The sequence below is a fragment of the Cervus canadensis genome, chromosome 7 (assembly GCF_019320065.1).
Source record: "Cervus canadensis isolate Bull #8, Minnesota chromosome 7, ASM1932006v1, whole genome shotgun sequence".
NCBI classification, from domain to species: Eukaryota; Metazoa; Chordata; class Mammalia; order Artiodactyla; family Cervidae; genus Cervus; species Cervus canadensis.
In genome coordinates, this window is record NC_057392.1 from 56,077,958 (window position 1) to 56,105,016 (window position 27,059).

Below are 27,059 nucleotides of genomic sequence, written 5' to 3' on the forward strand. Positions count from 1 at the left end.
CCCAACCTGAGCAACTCACTTCGACTTTTTGAAGCTAGTGTCCTCATGTAAGATGGTGTTTGGTGACCACACCGCATAGGGTTATCATGAAGATCAAATATGATGAGACGAATATGGCCCTTAGACTATGGACGTGTCTGTAAGGGGCACTACCTCATCTCAAGGTAAGTGATCTGGAAACACCCTGGGTGAAGTCCAGCAGCATATGTCCCACTGTGCATGCTTTTCTATTCCCCGACCTGTACAGGTGTCGCTAAGGAAGCCACTGGGCCCAGCAGAGGCTCAGCCCAGCCTCACAAAACCTTTACACTTAGAGTCACAATTGAATTTATTTAAAGACTCACATTTAGCTATCTCTGGCTTTCCTGTTGAACCTCATAACAATACCTGGCATATACTTGCCAGAATGGATCTGCTGAAAAACTTCACGGTGTGACACCATTCTCTTACAAAAAGCCATCTTCTCAGTAAGGAACCAGCTCTTTGTCTTCCATGGCCTTGTCACAGGCCAGAGGCACAAAAGGCTGTCCTCTGCAGGGGAGGAGGCTGGGTGCTGAGCAAACAAACCTGGGCCCAGCTGCCATCCGGAGGAGCTCTCCCTCTGGGAAGAGAATGAGCTGCTCAAAGGCATAATTTACCAAGCCCACAGCTCACAGCTATGCCCCCAGGAACTGCGGGGTGCCAGGTGCTGTCTGCGTGTGACGTGGGGACTCAGTCTGCTCAGCAGCAGGCACAAAACAGCTGGGACAACCAACCCGGACAAAAGGTAAAGGAGACTGACTGCCAGCTTCCTAGGAAAGCAAGATGAGAAGGGACGATAACAGAAGGGCATCAGTCACGTGTCAGTATCACAAGGAGCGAGATCATGCAGCTACCCATGACCAGGGCTAAAGGAACAGCCTGGATGTTTAGAGCCACTTACAGCAGGACAGGAAGTAGGGTCAGCGTGTCTGAGGAGGACGGGAAAGGCTTCTGTTAAGAGTGGTCAGGGCACCCTGGGAAGTCAGCCACCCCCTTGTCAGCCCTGGAAGAGGGAGCACAGCGATCCAGAAGTGCAGGACAAATGCTGTACCTCAGAGGAAAACTATGCATGGTCTGCAGCAGGCCCTTTTTCTTTATCAGATTCTGACCACAGAGGAGCTGTCTTACAGCTCTTAGTAAGTTGTAGCAAACTACAGACATGCTTATTCAAACTTGCCCAGTAGAATTTCAGTTAGATTCACTCTTCTTCCTGCCTACCTCATGAGAAAAAAAAAAAAAAAAAAAAAAAGAGGGTTTTTTTTTTTTTCCTTTTATTCAAATTTTGGTAATGTTTTGACTTTTTCTCTGAAGAAGTTATAACATGTGCCTGGTTCCCTCCTCATATGAATAAAATAGACACTATCTCTATGAGAGTCATGAGTTTACTTTTTCCTAAAAATTATCCTTTAACTTTCTCCCTTCTGCTGGGCACCTCTGAAGCAACCCCAAGCTGGCTGGCATCCCTACTAGGAGCTAAGAAAGCCATTCGCCTAGGAAATGAGAGGACACGGTGACTGCCCAACAGACATGGGCAGGGCTTTACTCTGCATTAGTGACCACAGCCACCCTTTTTTGAGTCCTCACTGCAGCATGCGGGCCTCCGAGTGACCTGCCCCACTCTAAGCAGTCTCACTGGATCCTACAAAGGCCCTGTAGGATCCAGTAACTTTTCTTATTCCCCATTACAAATACAGGAACTGAGGCTCAGAAAGATAAAGCAACTTGCTCAAGTCACTCACGCAGGAAGTGCTGAGGGAGAAACCTGATCAAGGTCTATCTTGTAATTCCCAGGCAAACTTACCTTGACTTTATTTATTTTCTTTTATTGAGGTATAGTTGATAAACAATATTATATACTGTTTCGATCCCAGCATAGCAACTATGTTTAAAGTTACTATTAAATAGTGGCTATATTCCCTGCACTATACAATATATCCTTGTAGCTTTTTATTCTGTACCTAGTAGTTTCTACCTCTTAATCCCCTGTCCCACTTCCCTCTCCCCACTGGTAACCACTAGCTCTCCATATTGTGAGTCTGTTTTGTTGTTGTTATATTCATTTGTTTTATTTTTTAGATTCCACATATAAGGGATATCACAGTATTTGTCTTTCTCTGTGTGACTTATTTCACTTAGCATCATATCCTCCAAGTCCATCCATGTTGTTACAAATGGCAAAATTCTCATTCTTTTTTATGGCTGTGTAATATTCAATTGTATATATACCACATCTTCTTAATTCATGTCTCTGTCAATGGACATTTAGGTTGCTTCCATGTCTTGGCTATTGTAAATAGTGCTGCAGAGAATGTTGGGATGCATGTATCATCTCACAGCGTTGTTTTGGTTTTCTTTGCATATATACTCAGGAGAGCAATTGCTAGAAATTAAAATTTCAGAATCTTTGAGGATTGAGGTTTAATTCATCACTAAACACCTAGAGGACTTCCCTCGTGGCTCAGATGGTAAAGAATCCACCTGCAGTGTGGGAGACCTGGGTTTGATCCCTGGGTTGGGAAGATTCCCTAGAGAAGGGAATGGCTAACCACTCCAGTATTCTGGCCTGGAGAATTCCATGGACTCTATAGTCCATGAGGTTACAAAGAGTCGGACACAGCTGAGTGACTTTCCAACACCTAGAAGAGATGCCCGAGAATGGGGTCGCCTTCCAAATCCAAGAGAATTTTCAGGCCTCCACTATGCTTCCTCACATGCAGCTGCCTGCTGACCTGTGGGTCATACCACCTATGAGAAAACACAACTGAATTTCTCTCTGAATTCACACTCCCAACCTCAAAGTGGTCAGCATATCTAGAGATCCTGCTCCATTCCTCTGGTTTACTCCATCCTCATTGACAATTTCAAATCTCCTCTACTAAAACCTCTCTTCCCCTCACCTCCCTACAAAATGCCTCCTTTTCTCTGTATCCTAACTTTGCAGAGAAAACAGAAGCCCCTTCAGCCTTCCACTACAGACTACCTCCAGCTACTCCCCCTCCCCAGTCCTTCTTCCTTTCTGACCTGCTCCTGCTGGGGTTAATCCTCCGCTAGGTTTTGGACAAACCACTCCTCCCATTGACTTCATTGTCACCTCTTTTTAGTATATTCAATTTCTGGATCAACTGTTTTTTTCCTTATTAACTTTAATTTGAATGTATGTGATAAAATATATGTAACATAAGAAAAGCTGTGAGCAACCTAGACAGCATATTAAAAAGCAGAGATATTACTTTTCCAACAAAGGTCCATATAGTTAAAGCTACAGTTTTTCTAGTACTCATGTATGGATATGAGAATTGGACCATAAAGAATGCTCAGTGCCAAAGAACTGATGCTTTTGAACCCTGGTGTTAGAGAAGACTCTTGAGAGAAACTTGGACTGCAAGATCAAGCCAGTCAATCCTAAAGGAAATCAACCCTGAATATTCATTGGAAGAACTGATGCTGAAGCTGAGGCTCCAATATTTTGGCCACCCGATGCAAAGAACTGATTCATTGGAAAAGACCCTGATGCTGGGAAAGATTGAAGGCAGGAGGAGAAGGGGATGACAAAGGATGAGATGATTGGATGGCATCGCCGACTCGATGGACATGTGTTTGAGCAAGCTCTGGGAGTCGGTGATGGACAGAGAAGCCTGGTGTGCTGCAGTCCATGGAGTCGCAAAGAGTTGGACGTGACTGAATAACTGAACTGACTGAAGACAGACCCTTCTGAGCATTTCTGAGTGCACAGCTCAGTGGCATTAAGTCCATTCACACTGTTGTACAAACTGGTACACACCACCCATCTCGAGAATTATTTCATCTTCCCAAACTAGAACTCTATATCCATTAAACAAAAATTCCTCTTTCCTGCCAGGCCCTGGCAACCACCATTCTACTTCCTGTCTCTATGAGTCTGACTACTCCAGGGACCACATGTATGTGGAAGCATACAGTATTTGTCCTTTTGTGACTGTCTTTCCACTGATTTTTAAACATGCTCAATTCTCTCTAATGTAAAACATGAAAAGAACAAAAACGAGCCCTGGAACCCTCAACTCTCTCTACAACCATTGCTCTATTTCTCTCTGCCTTCAGAACCAGAATTCTTGAAGGAACCCTCCATATTTGCCATCCTCCACCCATCTCACTTCTCCTCAGACTCCAGTCTGGCTTCTGGCTTTATCACTCTCCCTTCATCACCTAGCTATTGCTGAGGCCAACAGTGGCCTCCATTTTGCTAAGGAGAGAATGATGCTTTTCAATCTTCATCTAAATTGGCCTTTAAGCAGAATCTAATGGCGCTGACCTCTTTCTTACTGCTCTCATTGCCCAAAGCTCCAGCATGGACTTTTCTTCTCTTTACACTCTCTTCAATGCTCTCATTTGGCCCCACTGTTTGTTGCCACATAGACAGAGATGGTTTGCAAATCCTCATCTGCAGTCCAAACCTTCCCACTGACCTCCAGTCTCATTTGCACAACTTGACCTCTCTTCACAGATACATAAAAGGCAGCTCAGATCAATCATATCCAGAAGATATATATATTTTTTTTTATCTCTGCCCCCTCTCTGACCAAGCCCCTCACAACCCAAAACATCTCCAAGTACTCTTTCCAGTCTCAGAGACTCTAGCTGGCCAGTTACACAAACCAGAAGCCCAGGTGCATCTGGGGCCTCCTCCCTTCACCTGTCACACTCAGCCCCACACAGAGCCTGTCATCTGCACACATGTAATAGCTCTCAAATCCATCATTCCTCACAGTCACTTTCATGTCCACTCTGGTGTAACTGCCAGCATTTCTAGTCCGCATGGTTGCAAGAGCCTCTTAAATGTGTTTTGCCATCCACTGGACCCACTGCATCCACTGCAGTGACCACTGGAAGCCAGGGATGTTTACAAAATGCAAGTGTGGGCATGCATCAAAGAAGAAGACAAGCACCATGGCCAAGCTCCTTCTTATCTTCAGCCCCGTCCCCCTTTACATGTCCCCCACCACACCCCCCGAGACTCTCACCTCTTTCTGGGTCCTGGTGCCCCCCTGTCCCCTTCCACACAGGACCTTCCCCAGGCCATTGCCTCTTCCCACACTTCTCACCATGACCCCTTACTCCTCCACACAGCGAAGACACCTCCTTGCTCCTCCTGACTTCCCTGTCTAGGGACAACTCCCCTTTCTGGGTTCTGGTGGCACCTTGACCCTCTTCCTTGTAGTTGTCTGTTGTAACTTTATATTCATCTGTATGACTGCTGGACTTGTATCTGTAAGTTACATGAGAGCAGGGCTGAGTCTGATTCACTCACCAATGTACCCTCCAGAGCCACCTCAGTTCTGCACATGTAAATATCAGAGTAGATAACATTGACACATAAGTGCCCACCACTGCGTGCTTCGTGTGGATCTTCTCACTCCTTCCTCACAACAACCCTGTGGAGGCACAGTCATTCTCCCCTCTTCAGAGAGGCAGCAGTAACATATACACGATTCTTTAGCTCACAAGAGGCAGCGCTGGTTTCGATGGCAGACAGGCTACCTGCAGAGTCTCTGTACTGATGGCGGCACTCTACTCAGCACCACCCATGTTTGTGGAAGTATGAATTTCTGCACAGAAGAAGTTTTACCTGAGAGTTTACCAGACGGATGGTGGTTTTCGTGCCCACGTCTTGTTGGAATTTGACTGTGGGTGCCCCATTAAACCTCAGCACTGCATCGTGATCATCTAGAAACCACAAGGAAACAACACATCAGCAGTGATGACAGTGTGAACATCAGCAGTATGCAAAGAGAGAGAAGGTCTGGAGGGAGGGAGGGCAGAAGGAAGAGGAGGGCAAGGGAATAATACTTCCTGATCTTTATGTCCTCATGATACACATGGGACAGTGACCGTATTTGTATGGCACAGTCAGGTCAGGTTCACAGACAGAGATCACCAGCTGTCTGCCCAGCCACTGCGAAGGCTAAAGAGGTCCGTACGTTGGTGTTCCTGAAACCCATTCAGTGATGCACAGGGGCCACGTGGACAGGGCCAGTGCATTACCCCCAGTGAATCACTATTCCAGTTACCAAAGGAGCAAACCAGACATTCTCTTGGTATTACCCGTAGGTCATACTTCTATCCTTATCAGAAAATCAAAGATCCTACCATAAGCTTGGCTTAACCCACAAGTGCAGAGTATCCCCATGGCACTCTGAGAAGCTGGCTGGGCATAGCACAGCAGTGCACTGTGACATGTGAGACAGCTCCCTAAGTGTTCCTGTTAGGAATCCAAGGCCCTGGAGGGGTCACAAACCTGGGTGCTGGAAGAGGTGGAATGAGAAGTCATAGAGCTAAACTAAACCCCACGTTTTCTATTTAAAAAAAAAAAAAAAGGCTCTTTGTCAGGAACAAAATCTTAAATCCAGCCAAGATCAAATAAATCATCTTTTTAAAAATCTACTCACTCCCCGGCTCTCATTCTCTGTCCTTGTAGCTGTTCAAGCGGTGTTTGGAAGACTTGGAGAAGATTCTCTACCCGCAATGACCAATCTGATGGGGGAAGGAACTGATGACGTCTAAGATCCATTTTAACCTGGAGCCTCTCTGATCCTATGAGAGCTCCTTTCAAGGTTACGTGATCAAACAAGCTTCAGTTCACCACTGAAGTCTGCACAGGATTTAGAGGTCAGCCCAAACCTCTATTCAGTTTCTTTCTGTGAGGGGTTGATTTTGGATGGTTCTTCATGCACAAAGGTGGCATCAGGAGAAGGGTAGGAGTGGATTTTGGCTCAATGTAAGAGGGTCTAAAGGAGAATATACACAGAATTAAGGGATGAAAGCCTCCCTCTTTTTGTATCCCTACACCTCAGCAATCTAGATATCTCTTTCACAAAAACAACCCTATCCTCAATCCTAGGGAAAAAATTTTATCAAAATGGTTTAAAAGTTACATTGGCACATATATATATACACACACAATTATGTGTAAAATAGCTAGCTAGCTGTATAACACAAGGAATTCAGCCCAGTGCTCTGTAACAATCTAGATGGGTGGGATGGGGGTTGGGGATAGGATGGAAGCACAAGAGGAAGGAGATATACGTATAAAAAAACTGATTCACGTTCTTTTACAGCAGAAACCAATACAACATTGTAAAGCAATTATTCTCCAATTAAAAATAAATTTTTTAAAAAGTTACATAAGATGTTCATAGTCTAGACATTATCAAATAACAGGACAGGCACAGAGAACCACAAATGGAGCAGTAAATTTATCTTTACACAACTCAGATTGCAATCAGTTTTGCTGAAATATGTGACTGATTTCAAAAGTGACCAGCAGTAACCATGCTAGAAATGCTGATGCATTAGAAACTTCAGTCAACTTTCCCATTTCACAGGTGAATAAATCATTAATCTGAGAGTCCCAGTAGATAAGAATGGCAGGCTCAATTGCAGTCATTGAGAATCAAATAAAAGGACTTTACAGAGTTGTGGGTGGAGTTTGATGAGGTAGAAATCAAACAAGGAATGGGACCATACCCCAGGGTTGGATACGGCAGGGAACCCCACCTCTACACTGAAGGCAGCAGGAGGCCACCTGGTGGGAACCACAAAGGGAATCATTACCACAACCTCTCTTTCCTCCTCTCCTCTGACCTTCGGGCCTGGAAGGAAAAGGAAGCAAGCAGGACTCAGAGAACCTGAAAGGGACTGAAACTTTTAGTCAAGGAAGAGAAGCAGTCTGCACTCACTCTAAGAGGAGAGATGGGACGGGGAGGGGGTTGGGGAGAGGAGACAGATACTCCGCCTCACTCTCCTTCTTAGTCTCAGATTTGCGCCAGTGCTTCCACTATCTGTATGCTTAGTCATTCAGTTGTGTCCAACTCTCTGCAGCCCCTTGGACTATTATAGCCCATGAGGCTCCTCTGTCCATGGGATTTCCCAGTCAAGAATACTGGAGTGTGTTGTCATGCTCTTCTCGGGGATCTTCCCAACCCAGAGACTGAACCCACATCTCTTGTATCTCCTGCTTAGCAGGCAGATTCTTTATCACTAGCACCACCTAGGAAGCCCTCTTCCACTGTCTAGTTCCAAATGAAAGCCAAAAGGGCAAGAACGCCCAGGTGACACAGTCTATATTTCTACTTCCCAGGAAAGGGTGGAGAATGGATTTGGAGTGGCAGATAGAGAACATCCACCACAGGAGGCTTGGGATAGGTCATTGACTGACCATGAAAAAGGAAAATGTTTTTGTTCTTTCAATAAATACTGATTAAGCACCTACGCTCTGCCTAGCACTAGAGACAATGGTTGTGAGCAAGAAATCAAGGTCCTTGCCCTTAGAGGCCTTGAAAGCCACTGTAAAGAGAAAGACAATGAATAAGCACAACAACCTATATTCAAGATAACTACAGATTGTGATTAGTACTGTGGAACAAAATAGTAACCTATAATGGAAAAGAATCTGAAAAAAATATACATATATATGGGAAGGGTCCAGGAAAGTAAATTCCAGCCAGAGGACAAAGCAGTGTCAAGACCCTAAGGAGGGTAAGGACTTAATTGGGAACAAGTAAGTGAGGGAAAGAAAAAAATAAAAGATGCAGTGGAAGAGGCTGGAAGAAAGTAAATCATGCAGGCTGTGGTATGAAGGCATGAAGTTTGAATTTTATTCTAAGATTAAAAAAAAAAAGAAGAAAACTTTAAAACAGACCACTAAATTTAAGCTCATAAAAAAAGGGATTAGATTCTTATTTGCCAAACTGTCCTAAAAACTTTCAGTCTCAAATAGGTCTTCAGGAAATCACCAGGAGAAATCCACAGCTACTGGGCTCCCAGCAAATAAGTCTTGAAGGAGGAAGGCTGTAGAAAACAAGGGAATCCACTTCTCTTTAACTTAGAATTAGAACACAGAAAAAGATGCAAATTAGAAAAGGAAGAAGTACACCATGATATGCATGTGACATACTACATGCTTAGAAAATTCAACAGAATCAGTTTGTCAGTAAATTCATAAATATATCAAAATCTGTGTCCAGGTATAATAACTCCAAATAGCTAGAAGTTATGGTGAAAGAAATTTTACCACTACTTGGACCAAATATTTTTTTATATTTTCCAATGAGCTTAATGAATCATATAACCATGTATGGAAGACCACATTTTGATTCCGACTAGGAAAACTAGATATGACACAGATCGGGATTGGCAAACTATGGCCCACAGCGCAAATCTGACCTGTCTCATCTTTGTAAATAAAGTTTTATTGGAACATAACCAGATACATTCATTTATTACTGTCTGTGGTTGATTTTCAGATGGTAAAGAATCCGCCTGCAATGTAGGAGACATGGGTTCGATCCCTGGGTCAGGAAGATTCCCTGGAGAAGGGAATGGCCAACGCACTCCAGTATTCTTGCCTGGAGAATCCCATGGATAGAGGAGCCTGGCCATCTACAGTCCACAGGGTCACAAAGAATCAGACATGACTGAGAAAATGAGCATGTATGCATGCATGTGGTTGATTTTGCACTAAAATAGCACAGTCATTTTAAGAGACACTGTATGTCTTCAAAAATATTTGCCATCTGGCCCTTTATAGGGAAAGTTTGCTGAACCCTGATATAAATAATCATGCTGTCTGAGCTACTCAATATCCAAGGGTGTCTTCCCAGTCATCACTTTGCCCAGGAACTCCACCTGCCCCAAAATGTGCCCAAACTCGACCCACTTTTGCCTTCCATCATGCAATACACCTGCTTCACTTCAGCCCTTCCTACTGGTCCTTCTGATTTTTTCTTTTTTCCTTTTTTTTTTTTTTGGCTTGTCCCTGTTATTTCCTTGCCCTTCAAATGTAAACTTTGCTTTAGGTTTTCTCATCAGTCTTCTTTTCTGGATTATAACTATCACCTTGAAACAAATGACTCTTTAATCTCCCACCCTTACACTTCCCTGCAAGCAAATACCCAACTGCATAGATACCCACAAACACTTCAGACTTAGAACATCCAAAATGGAACCTATCTTCCTCCAGAAGAATGCTTCCTGGTGATATGATAGAGCCTGCTCCCAGGCCAGAGACCCTGGCCTCTACCACTCACTCAAGGTCATGTCTAATTAGAACCAAGTTCTGTCTCTTCTACCTCACCATGCCTCTCAAGTCAAACCTTCTCTTCCTGCCACCACTACCACTCCTCAACAGGCCTGGCACTTCTCATTGGATGTGGCAATAGCCCCTAACAGCAGAGAGATTAGATTGCAATCCCAAGACAAGGAGACTCAGAGACATATGAAATCTCTCTGAAACACACATGATCCCATCACTTGCTAGCTTAAAACCTCCCGGCCTCTCCATGGCTTAAAGAACCAAATTCTAAGTCCTTATTATGACAGTCAACTTCCTCTAAGAACTGAACCCTAACTACCCTTCCAACCTCATTTCTCAGCCCTCTTCACCCTGTGAGACCCTACCTCCCAGCCAAACAGGGTTATTTGTGATGCTTAAACATGCTCTGCCCTTTTTTTTTTCCAGGCAGCCTTTGCTTCTTACTTTTGTCTCAGAATGTTCTTCTCCTCTCTTCTAGGAGAGAAAATCAGGAAGAATATGAAGTGATTATTTTAACCTGACAAGGGATCCATTCATTATTATAAAATTACAATCACCATGGGGCACAAAAGAAGAGGTTAGGCTAAGTGTGGGGGCCTTGGAGTCAAACACCCCAGTTTCAAGTCCCAGTCTACTATCAACCAGCTGTGTAAGCTTTCTGAGTGTTAACACTTAGTTCATCAGTAAAATGGGGACAATAATTGTACCTACCTCGTGGGATTACTGGGAGGATTAAAAGAGCAAGGCTTGTCACTCACACAGCAGGTGCGCCATACGTGTTACTCCTATTGGTTATAATATTTGTTAAGTGTGCTACTGCTTGAAATGAATATTCAAACAAATCTAAGATACTTTACATGTGTATGTATCAAAAACAATTAAAAGTGACTATGCCCACCGTTGGCTGGTTTGTGGGACTGCCAGAGACACAACAGCTTGTTACAGTTCCTCTGATAAGCAGTTTGGTAATGCACCAGAAAAAGACCCCTAAAACATGTTACTTTGGTCTTCTAGCCCTACTCCTAAGGGTATTTCCCCTTTGGAGGGCAGTAGTAGTCACTTAATTTATCTTCACAAAAAACTCATTAGCAGTACTATTTTTAAGAGCAAACAATTTGAAACTATCTGATATGTTCAACAGTTGGGAATAAGCTGGACATCCAGGTGTGATGGGAAGGCTGTGGGCCTGGCAAGCTCAGAGGCCTTTAACATAAGGCCTTTCCTCTTGCTTTCCTCTTTGTATTCTAAGTTCCTATTTGGTACTGTTGATGAATCCGTGGGAATAAAAGAATACATGAATTAATTTCTTATTTGTTAGACTAAATGCCCAAAGGAAATACCCAATAAAAGGCAGAACATTTGAAGTCTAGCACACGATTTTTGTTAGATCTCAGGATCTAAGTCCTTCCATGGAATCACATAGTTGAAATGATAACTGCAATCTATAGAAAAAGATTATTTTAAAGTTTAGTTAAACCCCTCCAATGTTTTATGAAGTACATAAAAATAAAGATTATAGTTCCAATTCATGGAAGTATTAGGTTCTACCTGAAACTTCAACACAATTCCAGCCAGGCAGGCAATGGTGACTTGAAGAAGAGGATCAGCTAACACCTGGAATATTCTAAACATTACCATTAAAGAGAAAAATTGGGGAAGGAAGAAAGAAATCTAGTTCCATTAGAGATGAAATAAAAACCAATTACATTTAGCTTCTAGAAAATGAAACCCAAAAGAAACCAAAAAAAGCAAAAGCAAAAGTTGGGTGGGGTTGGTTATCTTGGCAGCTTTTATTCCTAAGTGTTGCCCATTTGGGGAAGTATAAAATATGATCTCATCACTTCTTTCTGCTCTAGAGAATCTAATTTGGGTCTACTTTACTTCTTTTGAGAGCCTGTGCTCAGTTTTAGACCATTTTTCCTGGCAGTCATATGAAGGAAATAAAAAAGGAGACGTATGACCTCACCTGCTCCAGTACCTTCCAGGGCCTGACAGAAGAGCTAGGCCTCCTGTGCTTTGCTTTCTTTAGCCTAATTCATTTCACAATCATGGAAAACACATTCTCTCAGGACAATCGAACTAAGGAATGTTAAGCAAATCCATAGCTCTGTGCTGTATACATGTTTACAAATCTGGATAAACTTTCTACTTTTTTAAGTTTATTTCTATTGAAGTATAGTTTTTTATTTTTTCATTAGAGGATAATTGCTTTATAGTGTTGTGTTGGTCTCTGTCGTGCAACAGCACAAATCAGTCATAATTTTATATATATATATATATATATATATCCCCTCCCCCTTGAGCCTCTGAAGTATAGCTGATTTACAATGTTGCATCAGCTTCAGGTGTATTGCACAGTGAATCATATATATACACACACACACCATATACATATATATGCATGCTACATCACTTCAGTCATGTCCAAATCTGTGTGACCCTATGGACCATAGCCCACCAGGGTCCTCTGTCCAAGGGATTCTCTAGGCAAGAATACCGAAGTAGGTTGCCATTTCCTCCTCCAGGGGATCTTCCCAATCCAGGGATCAAACCCCAGTCTCTTATTCCTCCTATACTGGCAGGCGGGTTCTTTACCAATAGCTTCCTCCTGGGAAGCCCACGAAATATATATATATATACTTTTTTTCAGATTCTTTTCCCTTATAGGTTATTATAAAATATTGAGAATAGTTCCCTATGTTATACAGCAAGTTCTTGTTGGTTTATCTCTTTCATATAGTGTATATGTTAACCCTAATTTGTCTATCCTTATTAACTATGAAAAATTTCGGGAAAAGCAAATTTATATATTCTCATCAGTGATTTTTAACCATTTTGGGGGTCACAGACCCCTTTGAGATACAACAGAAAGCTATGGACTCTCTCTTCGGAAAAATGCAGGCTGAATTATACAAATACACATGTTAAACACACATAAACAGCACATATTTTTCATATGATTTTAGGGATTTGTGAACCTCCTGAAGTTGGTCCAGAATCCCCAATTAATTCCTTTCAAAGAGAAAAACTAAAAATTAGTTAGGTCATTGAGGCCAAAAGAGATAATTAGTTGCTAATTAATCAGTAAATTATAGAATTTCAGGACCTGAAGATAAAGTAGAAATCTATGTTTTAAATATTTTTAAATGTTAATGCAGTGTTTTGCTTCTTGGTAGCAAAGGAACTTTCTTTTCAAACAAAATTTTCTGTAAGACACCAGAATTTAAGATGGATCAAAATAGAGCTATTCGAATTAATAAAGCTGCTGGAAGACTGGGTCCCCATTCTCTCCGCTGCCCCCTGGCCGCCTCTGACTCATGAAGCACATCTGAGAACCCCGACTGGGCGGCTGCCCCAGTCCACGAGCCATACTGGGACTGCTAGTTCCCACTCCTGTCCATGTGCCCAGATGGTCCAAATGAGCCCTGGCCACTCAGATAACAGTCTCCACACGGCAGAACCCACCTATTTCTCGACCCAGCCGGGAGGACTTCAGGGATCCTGCTGAAGAGACAACAGCACACCTGCCCCATGGCCCCGCCTTGGTCCTAATGTCCTCCTGAGGCAGGTAGCCCTCCCAGTCAGAGGTGTTGAAGGGAAAATCTGTGGTCTCTATCATCGAAATGTTCACGTGGTCCCGGAGGTGGCAAAGCAGGGCCTCTGCACTGAACTTGACCCCGGGCCCTGGCCCCTTGTATGTCACTTTGTACTTGTTCATGCTCAGATAATTCTTTCGGATAGTCTGCAGCCTGGGGATAAGGTTTTTGGAGGAGCTGTCCTTGTCCCACACCTGGAAGGTAGTCTCCAACTTGGCCTTGGGACCGCTGAGTGCCTGGCTGCTCCTCTGGGGGTTGTGGGTGCTGCTTGAGGACACAGGTTGGGAACTAGAGCTCACAGCCAGTTTCTCCAGGCCCTGCAACAGCTGGAATTCCTTGTTCTGCAGTTTAAGGAACTCATAGAAATTCCCTTTCTTCTTTTCCTTCCACACACAGATGATCGCAAACAGGAGAAAGATGAGCACACAGCAGCTGAAGAATTTTTTCTTCAAGCTGGTGCGAGTCATAATGAAAGATGTGTTCGAGGACACCGTGCTGTTCTGAGCAGGAAAATATGCCTAAAAAAAAGTGAGACAAGGCAGAAAGTGATGTAAAGAACAGTCAAAAGTGATGATGAGCTGAGAAATGGCTTTAGAGTGATGAGGACTGAATTCCAGCCCATGCCTATCTCCCGTGTAAGCAAGTATAAAAAAAAAAAAAAAAAAAATCACCCTCAGTTTGGGCTTGAAATGTAGAAAGTCATGCTCAGACACTCTCGTCTTCCTCTCTGAGCCATGAGCGCTCTAAGGACTTGCCCACCACACCTTTGTACTCCCTGAATCTTAGTTTCCTGTTGTCTCAGTCTGGCTTCCTGATTGCTCTCTGAGCTTCCTGAGGTTGGGAAGCACAACTTACACATTCAGTTCCTAGGGCCTCACACTATTTGTTCAAGGAAGGCATACATGCTTGAAAAACTAAAAGAAAACTGCAGAGCAGGCTGACGTGTCTGGCACAGGAAGCCAAACTCCATAAAAAGGCCTGGCCTCCTTTTAAAATTGCCAGGAAGAGACCTCTCACCATAAAGTGTGGTAGGTGCATGGTGCATCTCTCTAAGGGCTCTGGTGCTAGATTCCTGTGCGAGAAGAAAGCCAAGGGTTAGCTTCGCAATAGAACATTCAGGTTTATGGAGTTCTGCACGTGGCAGGAAATTGACTCTCCTCACAGCAGAAGATGGGCTCTCCTAATAAGATAGCAGATATGTGACCAGTTAAGGAAATGAAAACAAAAATGCATTAAGCACATAGGAGGTTATTTCATTTAATTTCATCATAAACCAGGGGGCATCATGATACAGAATATCAGTGAGCACCACGTTAATAATAACCTAACATGAAGGGCATCTCCAGAACTGTGCAGAAAAGCCCTGACCATCACCAACCATGATGGTGCCATAATCTCCATTTTTATAGATTAACCACCTGAGGCTCTGAGAAATTAAGAGAAATGCTTAGGATCACAGAACTGCTTAAATAGTAGCATTGAGATTCAAATCCAAGTGCACTTGCTTTCCTAACCCATGACCCTTTTACTGCATCATGTCCAGGATGCTGAAAGTTCTAGAAAATGGACTTCACAAATTAAATAGAGCCTGAATAGGCCCCTTTATATCTGAGTAAAGACCTACTTTGCTTTCCCAGAATTTATTGTCAAACTGAACGGAAAATTGAAGAACTTTGAGTTCAAATAATGTCTGTATCTTCTGGAAAACATTAACTTATTCCCTAAGTAACTAGGTTTATTTACCATGATAAGTCAAAGCAACTACCCCCAGGATTTTGCTAACTGATTAAGAATCTATACAGTAGTAGTTAACACAACATTGTAATCAACCATACTATAATTTTTAAAAATTCAGAAAAAAAAAGGAACGGATCTATAGTCCACTTCCAGGAAGCCTGCTCCTAAGGATATCAGAGATAAGGTGGTAGGAGTACTGAAGTGGGTATCACAGAACCTGGCTTCTTGTCCCCACTCTTGGTGGCCTTAGGCAAGTCTCTTGACCTCTGTGCACCAGTTTCTGTGAAGTAATCATCTCTGCCCTGTCTCATTCACTGGTCCTGGGAACACCAAAGGAGAAGGGCATTCACGGACTTTGAACTAGATAAATATAAAGGCACAGGTTAGCACAGCCCCCAGGCCCTGCCGGCATGAGAGCCATGTGGAGGCAATGTGGGACAGCAAACAACAACGGAGTGGAACACTGGCCAGGACTCATCAACCTGAACTTCAGGTCCTCGTCGTGTGTAACTGAAGTACAGTTCACTTATAAAGTTAGTTACAGGTGTAAAGCAGTGATTTGATATTTTTATAGATTATGTACCATTATAACATTTTTGACGATAGTCTCTATGCGGTACATTACATCCCTGTGACTTATTTAAATAACTGATACTCTAGCCAGCCAGCCAAGACCACACCAACACACTGAAGTATAACTGGTAATTTATACCTCAAACCCCCTTTTCCCTTTTCACACTTCCCCCTATCACCCTTCTCTCTGGCAACAATTAGTTTGTTCTCTGTATCTATAAGTGTGTTTCTGTTTTTTGTTTTTGTAGATTCCACATGTAAGTGAAAACATACAGTATTTGTGTGTGTGTCTCTCTCTGATTTATTTCACTTAGCGTAATACTCCTTGGGTCCATCCATATCACAAAATGCAAGGTTTTATGGTACGGCTTTATTCTTTTTAATGGCTGAGTAATATTCCATTGTGTTTGTGTATATACATGTATATATCACATACTCTTTATTCAGTCATCTGTTGATGGACACTCAGGATACTTCCATATCTTGGCAATTATAAATTACAGGTAATTCTGCAATGAACATTGGCATGCATAAATCTTTTGAATTAGCTTTTTGTTTTCCAGGACAAATACCCAGGGGTGGAACTGCCTTGATTATATGGTAGTCCTATTTTTAATTTTTTAAGCTAACTCCATACTGTTTTCCACAGTGGATACACAAATTTACACCCCCACCAACAGTGTATGAGGGTTCCTGTTCTCCACACCCTTGCCAGTCCTTATTTCCTCTATTCTTCTCCTGAGTTTGGTGAGCTTACTTATAACTGAGAATTCCAACCCAGATCTGTCTGACTAAAAGTCCATGGTTTTTGCACTAATGGACAGGCATTGTGAAAAAGTACAATGAAAAGTCAGTGTTGACTTAAGACTCAGAATTCAGGGTCTCTAACGAGACAACTGCTGGACAATCACAAAATAAACACCCTCACTATCAGTGCTGACACTGCTACTGTGCACTATTTTACCATTAAGGTGACCCAGCAATTGGATTTATGAGACCCAGTACAACCCTGTGAGATAAGCAGAGCAAATTTTATTAGTTTCATTTATAACTAAAGAAACTATGATTTTGTAAACATAAATAATTTTCAAAGTTGCGTGAGCGATTTGGTAATGATGGAGTTTGGACTTAACTTTTATGTGTGTAAGTGAAATAAGACAGGAGGCAGGGATGTGGAACCTGGTTCACTATCTCACGGGGCCGAGACTCAAAAGGGCTTATGTTCGGCTTCCTGCCAAACCCTGCCCTCAAAGGTCGAGTTTCCCGGGAAAGAAGACTTCTCCAAACCTTCAACCATACAGTCTTACAACTTCAAGAGCACCTCAGCCTTCAAGGTCAGTGCTCTGTCATGAGTGCCATGGGCACTCATCTGAAACCCCATGTCAGGGCTCCCAGGTCTCTTGAACACCATCCTCTTTTGAGGCTCCCAGTCCATCACTGGCTAGACCCTCTGGTCAGAGGGACTTAGAGCATCAATCTCATCTCTCAAGCTGCTACAGAGAGACACGGACTGAAGCAGTTTAATCTAAACAGCCCAAACTGAAGGAAAGGAATAGTAAATATTTTCCCCCAAATTCTTTGGGAAAATAGTCCAAGTTTTTAATTTCTCAATCATTTCTCTGATTGCCTTCTTACTTCTCTAGTACTTTGCACTGCTGGAATCTCTCCCCTTGTCCATTTGTCTGGCAACCAAACAGCCTTTCCGTTTCTGGGCTGCTGTGGAGGCCACCTCCCCTTCCCTACTGTTTCTTGCTCCCTGCTATTTGTCTCTAATGTTTAGTAATGCTTGCTTTTGATTTTCTTTTTTAGGCCATGCTCTACAACGTGTGGGATCTTAGTTCCCAGACCAGGAATCAAACCCCTGCCCCCTGCACTGGGAGCATGAAGTCTTAGCCATTGGATCACCAGAGAAGTCCCAGCAATGTTTGCTTTTCATGCTGACCCCCTGCTAGAGGGAGACTCCTCAGAAATTTCATTTCTGAAATTCCAGTGACCCCTCACGCCTGGAACACAGTGGGTATTCAATAAAGGATTCTTGAGTTGACTGGACTTATCATTGAACACTAACAACCCCCACCTGGCTTCTAGAAGAATAAGTAACAACTCACATTATCACCTACAGAGAATAAGCCAACACTGAACCAACAGAAAGAAAATCCCAAAGGAGGGCTCCCCATCTATATCACTATATCACTACATGCCGGGTATCACATGCAGGGCTTGGCCAGAGTAGGTGCTTTAAAAAGGTAGATTAAATTACAGAATAACTTTAAATCTTATATTTATAGTTTATAGAAGTAGGCAAATCACCTATCAAAACTAGGGACTGAAAATAAATAAATAAAAAACATGAAGAAAAATGCAAAGCTGTAGCCAGACATTGAGCCCCTGTGGCTTCTTTTCCAGTGCACTCCACTGTGCCTCTCCTAAACAGAGTATGGACCCCTGTGCTGCTTCCACATCCCACTCCTCCCGGTGTTCCTTACCTGCTTCTAGCTAATCCTCCTGGGCTGCAAGCCCTCCAGGCCCTCAGGAACGAGCACTGTTCTCCATGGATGTCTGTTTTACTGGGTCTGGAGGCCAAGGCTCGTTCTTCTCAGGATGATCAAAAATCATCTACAAAGAGGAGGGTAAAACAGAGTTAAGCACCAGTTTTCAAGAGGAGCAAGGTTAAAGATTAAAAAGATAGTCAGGGACCTCTGCTAAACCCCAATGTGGGCCCTGGTATGGCTCAATCCAGGAAGCCCCAAGGGCTCAGAAAAAAAAAGAGAGAGAGAGAGAGACAAAAGTCAATTACAGATGCAATGTTCTGGGTTCATAAACAGCACAGAAATCCTAGAAATAGTCCAATACTAATAAGCACATGACAGAAAGATGAAGCAAGCACCATACACCATTCCCAGCCTGGGAAGAAAGAATTGTCTGGTCGCTGGTTTGTGCATGCATAAATAGCAGTTTTGGGAAGACAGGATTCAGTTCATCCAAAATGAACTCTAAACAGACCTTTTAAAAGTTATTTATTATCAAAGAATATTTAATGATATATGACATATGAAAGTTCTATCAGTATAATGTTAACTAAAATTCAGAAAAAAAATTTTAAATTCAAATCTGAGAAAGAGGAAAGACTACACCAATGTATACACCAACACACACACATACCTGGAAGGTAGAATAAGGAGTAATAAGCATTTTCATTTTTTATAAATTTCTGTATATCGAAAAATTTCTGAAGTATACATCATTACTCTTAAGAGTTAGAAAAAATTATAAAAATATGTTTTAGAAGCTAAAAATAGAACTCTATACTTGTTAGCTTTCTTCCTTCTGATGGAATATAGAAAAATAACAAAGGAAAACTTAATAGTTGCATGAAAATTCCAACTTCTATACAATAAAAATATTGTAATAAAAAGGAAAATAAGGCTCAAGGTGTATGAAATTTTCACCATAAATGCCTTTAAAAATGAACAGGCAATCAACATGAGCAAACAAATCACAAAACAGAAAATACCATTAATGAACATATGAAATTATGATTACTCTTGGGAGAAACCCAAAAGAGGTAACTGGGACATTAAGATACTAGTTTATAAAATTAACTTTAACCAGTAGTTTTCAAAATGATAATACTCATTGACAGGCAGATTATAATGAAATTGGTATATTTCAAGAGAGCAGTAGAAATTAATTTAACTTTTTTAGAAAGTAATCACACCAAAGAATTAAGAGCTTATGACTATGAACCAAGTTATTGTACTCCCAGGAAATAATATTGAATAAATAATTTCAAGGGGAAAAAGTTGTATATTTCTGTTTCCTCACATATAAGATAATTCCCTACCTTACACAGCTTTGGTGAGAATTGGAAGAAGATTCATGAGACAAAGAATGAATTTTATGAAGCAATGTGCATGTGCAAAAAGAAAAAACAGATTTCAGTTTCAAAGAGATTTATAATGGTGAAAAAAATCTAAAATTAAAAATTAAGCTTACAACAATAGCGAAATAATTAAACTATGATACTTACAATCAGATAGAATATATACATAATGGTGTATGAATTTTATGTAGCAACATGAAATAAAATGCTTAAAATATTATAACAAAGAAAGTGAAACAAAATGTTACCTGTACAGACATCAGTGTGACTAAAAGTTCTACATATTCAAATATCTAGGCTGGGGGTGTCTAAGCTTTTCATGACCAGGAGGCAGGCAAGCAGAGCCTGGGTGTGATTGACAGGACAGAAGTGAGAAGTGCCATTCTGCTCTTCGTCAAAAAACAGTCAGGGCTCCCCTTATCCATTTAGCAAAGCACTGGCTCCCTAGCAGCCTCCTGGTACAGTCCAAAAATTGCCTCTGATAGCTAGCCTTCTTTTCAAGTCATACAAGTTTCCTCTGAGGTGAGGGAGAGGGGTTTGTGATTATGCAAGCATTCATATTATTATTGGATTACCATTTGTCTCCTTCTACTAAAAACGTGAACCCTGTAAGTGCTGGTTCTTCACTACTACCCTCAGTGCACAGATGCATGTCTGGCATATGGGAGATACTCAATGAGACATGGGTTCAATCCCTGGGTCGGGAAGATCCCCTGGAGGAGGAAATGGCAACCCACTCCAATATTCTTGCCTAGGAAATCCCATTGTTAGGTAGTTAGAATAGGAAAAAGGAGTCCAGAATGGCAGTGGCTAAAAGACAAGGGAAAAGCCCACAAAAATAGAACAAAGGAAAGTCCAGGACCGAGTGAGGACCTCAGGTAAAACAAACAGCATTCCTGGCTAGCCCAGTTTACATAGAGCAGGCCCAGAGGGAGGAAGAAAAACATATAAAAAGGGGAGGAGAAAAAACATATAAAAAGAGGAGCCAAAATTGGGCTGGGGGCTTCTCTTCTCTTCGTGTCTCTTGGGTTGACCCGCCCTCATGCCTTGAGGATGTATTTTCCTTTGCTTTAGAAATAAAACTGAGCTCTAACACAGAGCTGTAACACTGGTCCATCTGAGGTAATTACAAGGGGCTGTAACACTGGGCAGTTTGTTGCTTCAAATTTTTGTTGTGACAAGACAGAACCAAGGAAATTTCAAACTCCCCCGACACCATGAATAGAGGAACCTGGCAGGCTGTGGTCCATGGGATCACAAAGAGTCGGACATGATTTAGTGATTAGACAACAACAAACAAGGACTATTTGTTGAATGAATGAATGAGTGAGTGAGGGAAGTGTTGCCCATCCTTTAGAGGTCTATGATTACCACAGGCACCACTGATGGACAGAGTTCCTGCTCAGCGGCCTCAAAGACAACACTCTGGGCAGTCACGGCACTTAGGATGCCACTCTCACCTCTATTTGCCACCTCACTGCCACCCCCTCAATGCTGGGGCATGAGACCTGTGTTTGGGTTCATTGCACAGACATCAGAGGAGTACAGCAAACCCAGTTCTTCCTCCCTCACATCACATTTACTTGGAACAACTTGCCCTTTAAGGAAATTAAAAATCACTCTTGATTCTTGATTTCTAAAAATCAACAAATTGAAACAAGTGGTATAACTGTTGATCTCTATGTACCATAAATGGTGAGGGCCTTCCAAAAATAGTCACTGCTGGTCATGAGATACTAGCAGTGGTGATCGTCAACCAGCTACAGAAGCAGTCAGTAATAGAATCCTCAACTCTCTGGGAGAGACACTTTAGCACTCATGACAATAATAGTTACCAAGTGTGTAATACTAGCTATATGCAAAGCCCTGACTGTAGCTTAAGAGTTAAGAGTAAGGACTCTGGAATTAGACTGAGCTGGGAAAGAGTTCAAACTGCCTCTCACCAGTTTATATGACCTTGGACAAGCTGTTCAACCCCCTAGGAAGCAGTTTTTTAAATCTGTAAAATGGTAATAATAATAACAGAGCCCCTATCACGGGATTATTTAAATAATCAAGTTAGATAAGACACCCAAAGGGATTGCAATAGGAACTATGACAAAAATTATCACATCACTTCATTTACTCCTCACCATCCCGCCCTCCTCACCATCCCATGGTTGAGAGGATACCACTGCTATCCCCATTTTATAAATGGGGAGACTGAGACAAGAAAGAAGAGTGATTTGCCCAGAGTAACTCAGTTGTAGCACTCCAAATGCCTCATGCTCTTCCATACATTTGCAGTCCTCCCCAGAGAGCTCCTTCTGCTTGAAATGTCCTTTCCTACCCTGTTCACATGGGACCACATCCTCCCCCCTGAACCTCCTCTACTAGCTCAAGCGCCCCTGGACTTTGAAGCCTTTCTTGACACCACAGAGATCGTCACAGCTCTGCCATGCCTGTGCTGGCTCTCACCAGACCACATGTTTGCAGCTCTGTCCCAGCCTGTAAGATCTATCTCTGGCCCCCCTGCACCTAGCCAGACTCTGCGCCATAACTGAGAAGTGCTCAGTCATGTTTGAGTGAAAAAATCTAGCTCTGACACCTCTCCTCCCCACTCCCCAAGCCCTTCAATTTTTAGAATCACCCCCACCATCTCCCTACCCATCACCTTCAATTGCTGGAGTCCCCTTTACAGCACTGTCATTGGCAGATGTTCATTCTGCCTGCTGAACGTGCTGAATGACAGGAAATTCACCACTTCCCCAGGTCGAATGTGGCTGTGTGAGCAGCTCTGCCTCTTAGAAAGGTCTTAAAATGAAGAGCAATCAACCTACTTGCAAAAATAAACTCGGTGGTGTAAGCTTTGATCTCCAGATTCATACAGACTCAAAATGAAAACCAGTAATGCTTGCTGAGCCTATGCTCAGTGCTGGGAACTCCAACACATGCACCCACTCATTTCATCCTCATGACAACCCTGTGAAGGCCACACTGCCTACTGCCCACCTTCTCCTCCACCCAGGATACTCTTCCTCATTCCTTGAATATGCTAGCTCCTGGCTTACTATAATTCTTTTCAATACTATTTCTATTGTAACTGTTCATAGCATTAATATCCACTTACAGAATTATTCTAGTCCCCTGGTCTCTTTCTTTTCTTGGACTTCAAAATCACTGTGGAGAGTGACTACAGTCATGAAATTAAAAGATACTTGCTCCTTGGAAAAAAAGCAATGAAAACCTATGCAGTGTATTAAACAGCAGAGACATTACTTTGCCAATAAAGGTCCACACAGTCAAAGCTATGGTCTTTCCAAGAGTCATGTATGCATGTGAGAGTTGGACCATAAAGAAGGCTGAGCACCAAAGAACTAATGCATTTGAACTGCGGTGCTGGAGAAGACTCTTGAGAGTCCCTTGGACAGCAAGGAGATTAAACCAGTCAATCCTAAAGGAAATCAACCCTGAATATTCATTGGAAGGACTGGTGCCGAAGCTGAAGCGCCAATACTTTGGCCACCTGATGTAAACAGCCAACTCTGAAAAAGACCCTGATGCTGAGAAGATTAAAGGCAGAAGAAGGGGACAACAAAAGATGAGATGGTTGGATGGCCTCATAAACTCAATGGACATGGGTTTGAGCAAACTCTGGAAGACAGTGAAGGACAGGGAAGCCTGCCGTGCTGCAGTCCATGGGGCTGCAGAGAGTTGGACAAAGCGCATGACTGAACAACAACAACTGGTCTCTCAGTTTTTTGATCTCCTCAGTTCCAAAGGCTGTGACCTCAGCAACGCAGTCCAAGGTTATATCTTTGACCTTGTCATTTCCAAAAAATATGCTCCCTTCATAGTCTCGATTTCAGGTATCCTCTCTCTCATCACCACTCTCATCTCTGCAGCTTAGTCCAACCAGTACCTAACTCCAACAGTCTTCTGGGTTTGATCCGACCACCTTCTCACTGCCTCTCACTTCCTCCCTGCCCTCCCTTTCCTTTCTATCCACCTCAGATTCCCTGGTCAGTCATTCAACTGACCTCTCGCAACATGCATGGCTGGATAAACCCCAAGTCTGGTTAAATTCAGCTCTCTGGGCTACTGCAACCTGCAAGTATGCAGCTGAATGTGGTTAAAGAAAATCACACAACGATGCTTACTGATTTCACTTGAGGTTCATCACTGCTAACTGCAAGTAGTTCCTTGATGCTTCATAGCAATGAGATGCTACATTTCCAGTCAATTCATCTGCCACTCTCCTAGAGGACTGTATGACTTCCTCCCTTAGAAATTCATCTTACCCTCACCTGATGAACTTGCTACTTATTCACAGAACAAACTTTCACACACATGCCTTTGTACAACAGCTGCTCACCTTATCTGCACTTATGCCCAAATGATCTCATTACTATGAATAAATTGGCTGCATTCAACACTTGCAATGTCCAACTTTTCCCATAGATTCTACACACTCTTGTCGACTTAAGGACGTTCTTAAAAATCCCTCTTTTTTTCTTCTGCATCAATAGATAGCCTTCTGTCAAAGATCATCAGCATATAGCCATGCTATTATTTCTCCTATCTTCAAAAAAAAAACTCTCCTAATTGAAGCAACCACCGCCTGACCCAGATCAGTCTTAGCATCACTAACAACAGAACACCTCAATAGTTTGTGCCTTCTGAAATGAGACAATATGAAGCACATAGCACCACCTATGAAAAATTCTTATCCAAGATGTTTAATCTGTATATGCAATTCTAGTTTTTTAGGAAATACAAGAGAAAGAAGAACAAGTTAAAAGATACCCTAATTTATCAGATATATCCAGAAAGTGGGACACTCTATAGAACAACCGAACTAGTTTCATCAAGTCAATGGGCACACACACACACACACAAAAAAAAAAAACTAAATAGCTTAAAAAAAGACAACAATCACATGCAGTCTGTAGACCTTTGGCTTGAACAGAGCAACACTGGCAACAAACTGGGTTATCTGAATATAGATTAGGTATCATATTAAGAAATCACTGTTAATTTTGCTAGGTATAATAATAGGATTATCATGATTATATATGTGATTAAGTTAGAAAAAAAACTATGTGTTTTAAGTAGAAATGAAATTTACTTTAAAATAATTCAGCCAAAAATTAAGCAAATATGAAAAAAATGCAATGTTGTTTTGTTCAAATATATTCAAATTAAGCTATGTAAGGAATGAGGGTGATTTGCAGACTCTTCTTAGACAACATCATTTGAGATTAAGGAGAGTTTCAAAGAGCTTGAAAACAAAAAAGTTATGGTCAATAGTGTTTCTGTTTTACTGGAGGAGTTAACTGAAAGAAGATACAGGACAATACAGAAGTCTCCTATTTAGCCACTACGTGAGGTCTAAATAACCTCCTTTTCCCGGTCCCTCCAATGAAAGCTCTAGACCTTTTTCTCCCCTTTACAGTAAAACTGCTTGAAAGAAATATCTGGACTCACTGTTTCCAATTTCCCTCTTCCCCTTCTCACCTGCAGCCCCTCCATCAAGCTGCCCTCAATCTCTGTAAGACTGCTCTTGCCACATCCCAAACACCTCCATGACTCCATGCTACCAACAGATGCTCAGGGCTGTCTTTGTCTTATTCAGCCCATCAGCCGTACTTTACACAGTTGGTTACACCACCTTTCTGACTTCCAAAACCCACATTTTTTTTCTCCCCTTACTGTTCACTCCTCCTCAGTTGTCTCTGACACTGGTTCCCCAACCTCTCCCCCACCACTACACACAGAAGTGCCCCAGTTTCTGGACTTTGTTCTAGTGATACTCCCTCTCTCCTGGATGTGGGCACCTTGTGGCCTGTTCCCCGTCTACCCAGTCTGTAGTTTGCACCCAAAACATATTTGCTGATGTGAAATGAAAATATTTCCTGCCATATTAATCAACAAGAAATGTCACAGCCATCAGCGATTTCTGGCCTCCCAATGTGAATGAGGGCTCCCCAAACAGCCATCCAGTGGATGCTGCCACCCCTCATAGTGATTGCTGAGGAGCTGGGGGAATGCAAGAAGCAAGGTGAACAAGGAGACAGGATTGGCCCCAAATAGCTGAGGTGCATACGAAAGGAATGAATTCAGTGAGTCCAGAGGCTTGCATCTTACCATAGGTAGAATGTTAAATTCCTTAACTTGATTCCTGATCTTTGATGTTTAGACTGCTGCTCCCTTTGTTGCAAACTTATATAGCCTGACATCCCCCCTGCCTCCTTGGATCAGTTTTCTCAAAGCTACTGAGATGCTGTCTCCCAGGCTCGGAGTCTTAAACATTCCCACTAAATAAAATAACTCTCTACTTTCAGGTTGTGATTATACCTTTTTGTTGACACCGACAGGCACTAAAATGAGTTCAGAAACAGGTTCTGTTGGTGAGCTTCTACAGAAAGGAAATCTCTAATACTTAAAGACAAACGAAAAAGAAGAGTAGGGCTTGGGTTGGGAGACTAAAATAAACATTATATTCACTTCACTTATTACTGTACCCTCTATAATCTGTAGAGAGCAGGCAGCACTGCAGAGAACAATGATGATCAGATTTAGAGCACATTATTTAAATTAGTTGTTAAAATGTAGATTCCTGAATTCTACCCTCAGTCATTCTGATCCAAGTAGAGATGGGGCTAGGAAAACTGCATTTAGCAAGCATCCCAGGTGATTCTGATGCCAACAGAAGTGCTAGTCTGAGAAAGCTTTATCAAGATTCAGGATGGGAAAAGCATAGAAATTGAGTGTAATCAACTTTTACAGTAATTTGAAAGAGTAATTTTATGCCTGTTTTAAAATATGGCTTATTATTTTAAATGTCTTTTTCATTTCATTATTCTAGTAACTCCTTTTTATTGTATTTTTAAAACTATGGATGTGGGAGAGGTTAGGGCAGAAATCTTGTCCTTCACCACCACTAGTCTGAGAAGCCCCAACTTTGGAGAAAGAGATCAGGCTCTGTCATCTCAAACGCCCAGATTCAAATCCTGGCTTTTCTATCTGTTAGATGTTGCAGGATGTTAGACCAGTTTTGCCATCATCTGTAAGCCTTGTGTCTTCATCTGTGAAGTATGGATAATAATACTTTAAAGTCTGCCTCCACAGGGTTGTGTTGACAATCTACCGATAGGGTTTATCACTCTGTTCTGGCTAATAATTATTGTACTTTTACCAT

The 27,059-nt window shown here is 42.2% G+C and overlaps 1 protein-coding gene across 3 annotated transcripts in view; it reads right to left on the minus strand.

Annotated features, from left to right (window-relative positions):
* The window catches only part of ST6GAL1 (ST6 beta-galactoside alpha-2,6-sialyltransferase 1), a 147,252-nt gene that overhangs the window by 20,231 nt on the left and 99,962 nt on the right, over nt 1-27,059 (minus strand). For all 3 annotated transcript variants that reach the window (XM_043473456.1, XM_043473457.1, XM_043473458.1), the window contains 3 exons: nt 18,483-18,612; nt 13,556-14,204; nt 5,627-5,724 (listed from right to left, as the gene is read on the minus strand). In XM_043473456.1, the coding sequence (XP_043329391.1) occupies nt 5,627-5,724; nt 13,556-14,153 (696 nt within the window). In that variant the 5' untranslated portion in view covers nt 14,154-14,204; nt 18,483-18,612. The remainder of the gene's footprint in view (nt 1-5,626; nt 5,725-13,555; nt 14,205-18,482; nt 18,613-27,059) is intronic.